Source organism: Oncorhynchus kisutch, linkage group LG14 (genome assembly GCF_002021735.2).
Source record: "Oncorhynchus kisutch isolate 150728-3 linkage group LG14, Okis_V2, whole genome shotgun sequence".
Classification (NCBI taxonomy): Eukaryota; Metazoa; Chordata; class Actinopteri; order Salmoniformes; family Salmonidae; genus Oncorhynchus; species Oncorhynchus kisutch.
The window spans coordinates 71,680,561-71,690,875 of NC_034187.2; the positions used below are offsets into that span (position 1 = coordinate 71,680,561).

The following is a 10,315-nucleotide window of genomic DNA, read 5'->3' on the forward strand; positions in this document are numbered from 1 at the left end:
CTGGCTGGAGACTCCAGGCCATTGGCATGATGACACAGGCCGTGTCCAAAATGGCACCCTGTTTCTTTTATAGTGCACTACTTTTGACCAGAGCCTATGGGCCCTGGTTAAAAGTAGTGCACTATATAGGTATTAGGATACCATTTGGGACATAGCCTCAGTAAAAGGTTGGTAATTACAAGCTGCACTTTCATAAACACAAACACACTACTTTTGAACTGCTCATCGTTTGGAAAACCACCAGGGGAAATAGCAGTGTATTAGCCAATGCAATGTCTATTATGGTGTTTTGTGTGTAGCCTGTTAATTGACCATTGGTTGATGTGGATTGTTTTCCCAACACAAAGACTGGTAATAGAATACTAATACACTACTAATAAATAATAATCAAGTACTGCACCATTCTATATAATAGTGGGAATCCAGAGTGCCGATCCAGAGTCAGATTAGCTTTTTTAGGTCCTAATGAACGTGATTACATGGCCAGGGAAGACCTGATCCTAGATCACTCCTACTCTGAAACCATGGAAAATTTGTCAGACTAAGAATTCTTAGGCTGATTTCAGCAAAATGTGAAAGTGTGACTGTTGGGAAAAATGGGACAGAGACATTTCCCTAGATTCCTAAATACCTCAAAGAGGTTTGAGGGGCCAGTCCTATACACAGAGAAAAATCTGAAGCTTTTACTATCTATTTTATCCCATTATATACATTTATTACATTTTATTTAATGCATTAGTCTCATGTCCACTGTTGTTTTATTGTTGTTTTACTATTTGTCTCCTAATTTAGAAAACGTGTTGGTTTTGTCTGACCTTTTCTTATTTTACTTTGAAATACATATTCTGTATGTGTAATGTGTAATATAAATACAGTTTGATTTGACTTGACTTGAAACCCAATAGGCCTATCCTTGAAATTGAAAAAACTACTTATCGTGACAAAATGCCTCATATTCTCAGGGGAAAAGAGACCCTAAAGCATATATGTGTCGAAACTATCAAGGCCACATACTGTAGCACCATGGGGGCTCCTGCAAAGTGTGTACAAATGTGACATGCTGCAGCATTTGTTCCTCTCAGAAGCACAGGGCCAGTCTATATATGTACTGTGCATTATTTGAAACATAGGCCATGCGTTATGGTTTAATGGCCTCATGAGGCCAATGGTATCACGTGACTGCAATGTCCTCTTACTAAAATAATTACATGAATATCGGGTTTACACGAGCAGGATCAAATCTAGCTAAGTGTCTTTGTGGTAAAAATGTATCCAGTCTTTTAAAAAATGCATCTCTTTAATTTTCTCTATTCTACAAATACTAGAGGCACAATAGCACAGGTAAAATGTGCTTCTAGTACATTGATACACTAGTATTATTTCTGTGGCTTTTTATCCCAGACTATGAGGCCTTACAATTCGGAACATATAGGATTACTTATACTTACGTCAAGCTTTTCAAGAGCACCTACACACAACAGCTGGCTTGTTGCACAGGCATTCAAGATTAAATATCCTATTATTCTGCAACGTTTCGTCCTTCCTTGAATCCATCCTCATGAATTACAACACAAGGGGTAGAATCACTGTGAGAGGCAAAGGGGTGAGATGTATAAATCACGGGTTCTGTCCCAAATAGGACCCTATTCCCTACACAGTGCACTACCTATGAGCAGAAACCTGGGTTAAAGTAGTGACCCTATGTAGGGAATAGGGTGCCATTTGGGATGCATTCCACATCTCCCCTGGTTCCTCCTGAGGGGGGCTAATGAAGGGATTTAGATTCCGTGCGTCTCCTCTATCTGACGTCTCACTCCTGTTTCATCATCTCCTGACGTTAGCCTCTAACCCTGAGTTATACAACCCCCCGGCAAGTCACCACATATTCACCCCCATTTCCAATCCAGAAGGTATAGATTTCACATCAATAGCGATCATTCACACTGCAGGAGAAAACAATGTTGTGTGGGTTCCCTAAGAGGCATCCTGGCTAACATGTATTTACAATGGCATCTACAGTGCTGTTTTTTCTATGTAGACCTCCGGTGCATTCCCTCATTGGAAAAGAAACAGAAAAGCCTAATAGACACTCAATGTTCCTTTTTCCAGTGGTATGTTCCACTCAGTAGCTTTACATTTGTATCTATGCATGTACATAGACTGTGAGTCATGCTCATGTCAGTCATGCTTATGTTATGGTGAATACATCTAGATTTACGTATGTACATGGATACTCAGTTATCCATGGTGACAACAGCAAACACTCCATCGGCAGATAAGCAGCTGTACCTGCCTCTGTCCCTATAGTGAGTTTCCCTGCTCTGCTTTTTACCCAAGGGTCTAATTATAGTCCCTGTGACAATGAACTAGCAGCTTAACCATGGTGTCTAACTCTACCTCTGTCTGGACCACAGTACATCTCTGTTCCAAATGGCACCCTATTCTCTATATAGTGCACTACTTCTGACCAGAGCCCCATATGGGCCCTAGTCCAAAGTAGTCCACTAAAGAGGGTATAGGGTGCCATCTGGGAGCCAGCCTCTGTGTTCCTACTAGAAGATGGCTGCTCAGAACGCAGAGGTGCTGTCGACTGCAGAGTAAATCAGACCCGAAAACCCCAAATCCACTGACAACATTCTCCTTCTCCCAGTTAACACTTTCAACCACAGGCCAGACTTGCATTAGCTCAATGCATTAGCATAAAACAGAGACCTGCATCTGTTAGCTATACTCAAATGGCCTCATAGGTGTTAGAGGTGTTTGGACATGATAATATCCCCAAGTCCACACTTCTCCTCCATCCCCATCCAATGGCCATCTGATCCCCACTGCTTGCTGTGCAGTGCCCCATCTCAAGCCCTGGCCCCATGCCCAGCCCCAGCTTCAGCCCTCAACCCCAGCAGCATCCAGCCCCACATGGGGGAGCAGCTCTGCTTGTATGGGGATCCCTAAGAGGGGATAAAGAGACTCTGCTCCAGTACTGATTACTTACATTTGCCGGGCTAAATCCCACCACATGGTACAACCATGTCTGCTGTGTGCATTGTTTTTATATACTACCTGTGTGTGTGTGTGTGTGTGTGTGTGTGTGTGTGTGTGTGTGTGTGTGTGTGTGTGTGTGTGTGTGTGTGTGTGTGTGTGTGTGTGTGTGTGTGTGTGTGTGTGTGTGTGTGTGTGTGTGTGTGTGTGTGTGTGTGTGTGTGTGTGTGAGAGTGAGTGTGAGAGTGAGTGAGTGAGTGAGTGAGTGAGTGAGTGAGTGAGTGAGTGAGTGAGTGAGTGAGTGAGTGAGTGAGTGAGTGAGTGAGTGAGTGAGTGAGTGAGTGAGTGAGTGAGTGAGTGAGTGAGAAGTCAAATGTCTACTGTTTGCTGATGATCTGGTGCTTCTGTCACCAACCAAGGAGAGCTTACAGCAGCACCTACATATTCTGCACAGATTCTGTCACACCTGGACCCTGACAGTAAATCTCAGTAAGAACAAAATAATGGTGTTCCAAAAAAGGTCCAGTCGCCAGGACCACGAATACAAATTCCATCTAGACACTGTTGCCCTAGAGCACACAAAAAAACTATACATACCTTGGCCTAAACATCAGCGCCACAGATAACTTCCACAAAGCTGAGAGACAAGGCAAGAAGGGCCTTCTATTCCATCAAAAGGAACATAAAATTCAACATACCAATTAGGATCTCGCTAAAAATACTAGAATCAGTTATGGAACCCATTGCCCTTTATGGTTGTGAGGTCTGATGTCCTCTCACCAACCAAGAATTCACAAAATGGGACAAACACCAACATGAGACTCTGCATGCAGAATTCGGCAAAAATATCCTCCTTGTACAACGTAGAACACCAAATAATGCATGCAGAGCAGAATTAGGCCGATACCCGCTAATTATCAAAATCCAGAAAAGAGACGTTAAATTCTACAACCACCTAAAAGGAAGTGATTCCCAAACCTTCCATAACAAAGCCATCACCTACAGAGAAATGAACCTGGAGAAGAGTCCCCTAAGCAAGCTGGTCCTGGGGCTCTGTTCACAAACACAAACACAGCCCACAGAGCCCCAGGACAGCAACACAATTAGACCCAAACAAATCATGAGAAAACAAAAAGATAATTACTTGACACATTGGAAAGAATTAACAAAAAAACTGAGCAAACTAGAATGCTATTTGGCCCTAAACAGAGAGTACACCATGGCAGAATACTTGACCACTGTGACTGACCCAAACTTAAGGAAAGCTTTGACTATGTGCAGACTCAGTGAGCATAGTTTTGCTATTGAGAGAGGCCACCGCAGGCAGACCTGGCTCTCAAGAGAAGATGGGCTATGTGCACACTTCCCACAAAATGAGGTGGAAACTGAACTGCACTTCCTAACCTCCTGCCCAATGTATGACCATATTAGAGACACATATTTCCCTCAGATTACAAAGATCCACAAAGAATTCGAAAACAAAGCCGATTTTGATAAACTCTCATACCTACTGGGTGAAATCCCACAGTGTGCCATCACAGCAGCAAGATGTGTGACCTGTTGCCACAACAAAAGCGTGAAGTGAAGAACAAACACCACTGTAAATACAACCCATATCTATGTTTATTTATTTTCCCTTTTATACCTTAACCATGTGTACATCATTACAACACTGTATATATACATAATACGACATTTGTAATGTCTTTATTATTTTGTAACTTCTGTGAGTGTAATGTTAACTGTTCATTTTTATTTTTTATTTTACTTTTGTATATTATCTACCTCACTTGCTTTTTCAATGTTAACATGTTTCCCATGCCAATAAAGCCCCTTGAATTGAAATGAAATTGAGAGAGGGAGAGAGGGAGAGCGACAGAGAGAGACAGAGCGACAGAGAGAGACAGAGCGACAGATAGAGAGAGAGAGCGACAGATAGAGAGAGAGACAGAGCGACAGATAGAGAGACAGAGCGACAGATAGAGAGACAGAGCGCCAGATAGAGAGACAGAGCGACAGAGAGAGACAGAGCAAGAGATAGAGAGAGACAGAGCGACAGATAGAGAGAGAGACAGAGCGCCAGATAGAGAGAGAGACAGAGCGACAGATAGAGAGAGAGACAGAGCGACAGATAGAGAGACAGAGCGCCAGATAGAGAGAGAGACAGAGCGACAGAGAGAGACAGAGCAAGAGATAGAGAGAGACAGAGCGACAGATAGAGAGAGAGACAGAGCGCCAGATAGAGAGAGAGACAGAGCGACAGATAGAGAGAGAGACAGAGCGCCAGATAGAGAGAGAGACAGAGCGACAGATAGAGAGAGAGACAGAGCGACAGATAGAGAGAGAGACAGAGCGACAGATAGAGAGAGAGACAGAGCAAGAGATAGACAGAGACAGAGCGACAGATAGAGAGAGAGACAGAGCGCCAGATAGAGAGAGAGACAGAGCGCCAGATAGAGAGAGAGACAGAGCGCCAGATAGAGAGAGAGACAGAGCGACAGATAGAGAGAGAGACAGAGCGCCAGATAGAGAGACAGAGCGACAGATAGAGAGACAGAGCGACAGATAGAGAGACAGAGCGACAGATAGAGAGAGAGACAGAGCGCCAGATAGAGAGAGAGACAGAGCGCCAGATAGAGAGACAGAGCGACAGATAGAGAGACAGAGCGACAGATAGAGAGACAGAGCAACAGATAGAGAGAGAGTTATGGGTGCACATGCATGCAAGTGTCATTGTGTAAGAGAGAGAGAAAGAGAGAGAGAAAATATGACATAATTACGAATCCCGTAATATATGGTATTCCATAACACACCCTTCCCTTCGCCACTCAACAAAGTGGTGAGTCAAACCTAACCAGAATCATGCCTGAAGCTAGCGTCTCAAAGCTCTCAAGGCCAGCAGAGTCATGTTCTTGGAAGAAACACATTCAAATACTATGTCCTTTGTCCTAACAGGTGTCCATCCATGATGAATAGAATTGACAGTAATAACATCAATAACACAGCTCAGATATTACTCAAAGGATGCTCAATTGTTTTTCTATTTTCAATTTTTTTCATTCAAAAATATATATAATTACTATGTAGACCATGGGTGTAATCTCTTTCCCCCTGTTGAGTATAATGCAGTGGCAGGATTTATGGAAAAGGCTTCCAATTGCTTGTAAATGGCTGTCCTTGGCAGGAACCTTCATGCCGAGAGCTCTTAAAATCACCAATAAACATGTTTCCTTTGGGTTTTATTGGAGATTTTGACCGTTTTTCCCTCGAAGGAAATACAGTTAGCCATTAGCCAGTTAATCACTCCTCCGTGACACTAATGCTTACTTTGACATATTTCCTGAACAATATATGAAAAGGTACAGTATATTATATATTCTTGACTAGAATATTCTGAACACAAAACCTTTATCATTGGAACTCAATGTGCACTTTGCCCATTATAGGAGTACACTCATCCATCCATCCATCCACAGATGTCCAGCTGACCCACTGGCCTCTAGTTTACAGCTCATCTTTCACCCAGGGGAAATATGGCGGCAGTATATTTAATCCCATGGTCAGAGTGGATTCCAGGAGTTGCATGCTATATGCCATCCCTGACCACTTATCACTGTCTTGCTACAGTCAAACAGATTATACTGTTGTTTCAACTTGTTTCACAGCAGCACGGAAACACCTGTGCCTTTTCACATATGAATCCCCCCTCCCCCCTAGACTAAAGAAATATATCAAACATGGTCAGTGGTCACATGAACAACTACACTTGTTGAACCACTGCAATGAGTTGAGCAATTTAAAACCTCAGGACTGTTTGAAACATTTGGGAATTAGTGGTAAAAGCTCAATGCAAATGGATAAATTATAGAAATATCCAGAACAAGAACAAGACATGAGAAACCATGCAATGATCTCACACCAGTTCTGTCTCTGTCATGGCCTCATCATGTTTAAGATGCATCCTATGGGCCCTGGTCAAAAGTAGTGCACTACACTAGGGAATAGGGTGTCATTTGGGACTAACTTTAATTTTTGTGTTCTGTGACAGCCCTGGTCAAAAGTAGTGCACTACACTAGGGAATAGGGTGTCATTTGGGACTAACTTTAATTTTTGTGTTCTGTGACAGCATTCTTCCACACACTTCAACCTGATTAGTGCTAATCATTGACATAGGTCTTATAAGTACCTTTATATTGCAATATATGCCCAAATGCTGGCTGCAGTAGAATACAGACTCACAAATCTTTTGAAACAGTTAATGAAGCTTCTTCAACGTCTACATTAACATCTGGGTAACTCTAACAGCATCATTCACATCGATCGTTTTGCAAACGTGTTTCCTCGATTAACATACTGGAGACCATTAATCACGTCAATTAAATTAGCTAGAGTGAGCGCTGCAGTTTTGGGTCCCTTAACTTTCAACCTGCTTCCACGTTGACATGGTAACGTAATGTTTATATAATAGCCTGGATATCACCTCTCTCACCTCCTCAATTGCTGCTATGCCATGACCAAGCACCACGATGGGGCACAATCACTGAAGCCAATTGGCCAGCGGTAATGTCCACACACTCAAATGGTTGATGGTTAAGAAAACGATCTATTCTATCTAACCATTCGATGTGATTTCCATGCAAAATAGGTGGAAGCCTCCTTACAATGTAATAACATACGCTACTGAGCCTGACCAATGACTAATCATCAAAGGGGTGGTCATAACTGCAGAATTAAAAACCTTCACACTACTCATATTGATTGGTAAACTGACCTTAAAGGGATAGTTCACTTAAATTACCCCCCCAAAAAAACATATTGGGTTCCTTACCCTGTAAGCAGTCTATGATGAACAGGGTATGACGGCAATCCATGCGTTTGGTTTAGTTTCCCGGGCACTTGCTTCCACATGCTAACGTTTTAGCATTTGTGGCACAAATGTTATTCAAGTAATGGGACCTGTATTTGCATTTGTTGCGCTTCACAGTCAATTTTAAATACTTTCGGATGATTTGGACATGTTGCGCGAAAGAAACTCATATCCGTTCCATGACTTGAATGGGATTTGTTCCACAGATGCTTAAACGTTAGCGTGTGGAAACAGTGGAAGGGATGCAATGCACATAATTCTTGACCACACAGATGCTGATATCCTTAAGTGTGTATGCCAACAAGAGATCGCACATCAAATTACTGCCATCTTCAGGTTCAAGGAAAACGAACCTTTTACTCTGTTACGAAATACAATGGGAATCGTGACTGAAATAACGATGGGGACTGAGTAATGCATTGCTTTACATAATGCCATAGCTATTTTAGGGTATCTTGTTCAATTATTCAACTGCAACCAACAGCTATAAATCAATATTTAAAGGTTCCTGTGCCTAATTGTGACAACAATTACGTTCTGCATCACAGCCATAATGACATGTCTTCAGCGCAGGAAAAGCTTACGGCAGTGTGAAGGCGTCAAATAGGGATGATTAATTGTAATTTGATCACGAGTTTGTTGCACGTGCGCGGCACCTAAATTAATCTGAAATGGCCATTGTTTATGAAGTTATGACAAAAATAAATTATCAAAATTGAATGAGAACAAAAATGAAAAACAACATCCGATACTGTATGTTTTTGTGTTAATCCAACAGCGGAAAATCTCCAGGAATTACGAAAATTAAAACACATTTTCCAACACTGCGCACATGATAACATAATTACGCTTTCCACATGGGCGCCCGCTGTATGAGCGCTACCTCCAGGGCAGTGTGGGCTACACCCCCCCCCCCCCCCCCCCCCACCCCTCCCTCCCTGACACACACATACACACACGAACAACGAAAGCGTCCTGAAACGTTTATGCCCCAGAAACCCAAAGCAAACGCACATATATGATATAGGATACAAAGGCCATGGTGCAGAGTGGGTGAATGAGTTTACCTCGGTGTCGTAGATTTTGGTGATGAGTGAAAACTTGTAATTCCGTGATTCTTTTATATGTTGTATGGCCAGTTGGACTGCGGGCTCGATGCCCTGACTAATGCTGCTCATCAGCGCCGACTCGTTCATCGGCATGAGCACCATGATGGGCAACTTTTCATTATCCCCCGAGAACCAGCTGTTGTCCTGACCGTGCCTCGTATAGTCATTGCAGACCTTGGCTAGCGCAGGCTGAAACATCAAGATGGACAGGAGCAGGCATACCGACAGAGGCGTCATCTCCCATCCGCAGTGCCGTCGGGACGGGGCCATGCTACTGTGCAGGACGACCAAAGCAGATCCCACCGAGCTCTCACTGCTCAGACATCGCACATTTGGGGTCGTCTGAGATGGTCAAACAATCCATCCGAGAGGGAAATATTATTATTAAAATGGTCCAAACGGTAAAACCACAACCTTAGCCTTGGTAGGGGGTTCAACCGCAGTGAGACACCTCGACCTGATTGAAGTCTATTACAGTGAATTTAAAACAGATATATTCTCGTTGACAGGTATTCTGTAAAATTAATCCAAGGGTCCAGTTTTAGTGGTGTACCATATATGGAAGAAACTGAGACGGTTCTGATGCAGAAGGTGTTATTGGCGCCGACGGTTGTCTCTCTCCTCCTGGTCTCCGTGATCCACAACAACTCCCTCCGCGTTAAAAATCTCTCCAACTCAATCCCTCTCCTCACCTTGTGGAACTAGGGTGACCATGACACAAGTACATCACAATTCACAGTCTGTAGGATGCTCAATAAGACAACTTCAAGATGACAGAGGACGACCAGTCAGCCACTCTCGATGACAATTGTTATGGATACAAATGTACCTCCTGAGTATTTTCCCCAGCCAAGAGACAGCAGAGTAGCCTAATAGAGCATCCGTGCCAACGCACTACAATATGTAGTCTATTCAGGGCGAAGAGAATATGGTAATTCTGGTTAAAATTTCCTAAATAGATAATCTTAAAAGCAGTCTTGATTGCAGCGTGTCCAGCGTGGGCGAGAACAGATGGCGTCGGCGTCCAGACAGCCCACGCGACTTGTGTCAGTGTGTGTGCGCTCGCTGCGGACGATGCTGCGGCTGCCTGAGTGTCTGTTAAAGTCTTCACTTATTTAATGTTGTTGCTGCTCAGAGCGCGAGCGAATGGGAGCAGCAAAATATATGTGGAAAAGGAGGGAGAGAGAGGGAGAGAGAGAGAGAGAGAGAAAGGGGAGGAAGGGGAACGCAGAGGGATGGATGGATGGTGCAAGCTCTTGTCGCCTAACAGGCAAAGGTGATTTATTGGGCTTTCATGTTTAGAAGACAGAAAGGATTTCAAACATGCAAGAGGGGTTGCATGTAGCCTTCTGTGTCAAG

The 10,315-nt window shown here is 43.3% G+C and overlaps 1 protein-coding gene across 1 annotated transcript in view; it reads right to left on the reverse strand.

Annotated features, from left to right (window-relative positions):
• Window positions 1-10,094, reverse strand: part of LOC109904662 (gamma-aminobutyric acid type B receptor subunit 2-like) — a 350,185-nt gene extending 340,091 nt beyond the window's left edge. Inside the window, exon 1 of the mRNA XM_031788884.1 lies at window positions 8,915-10,094. Within this exon, the coding sequence (XP_031644744.1) occupies window positions 8,915-9,226 (312 nt within the window). The 5' untranslated portion in view covers window positions 9,227-10,094. The remainder of the gene's footprint in view (window positions 1-8,914) is intronic.
• Between the last annotated feature and the right edge of the window lie 221 nt (window positions 10,095-10,315).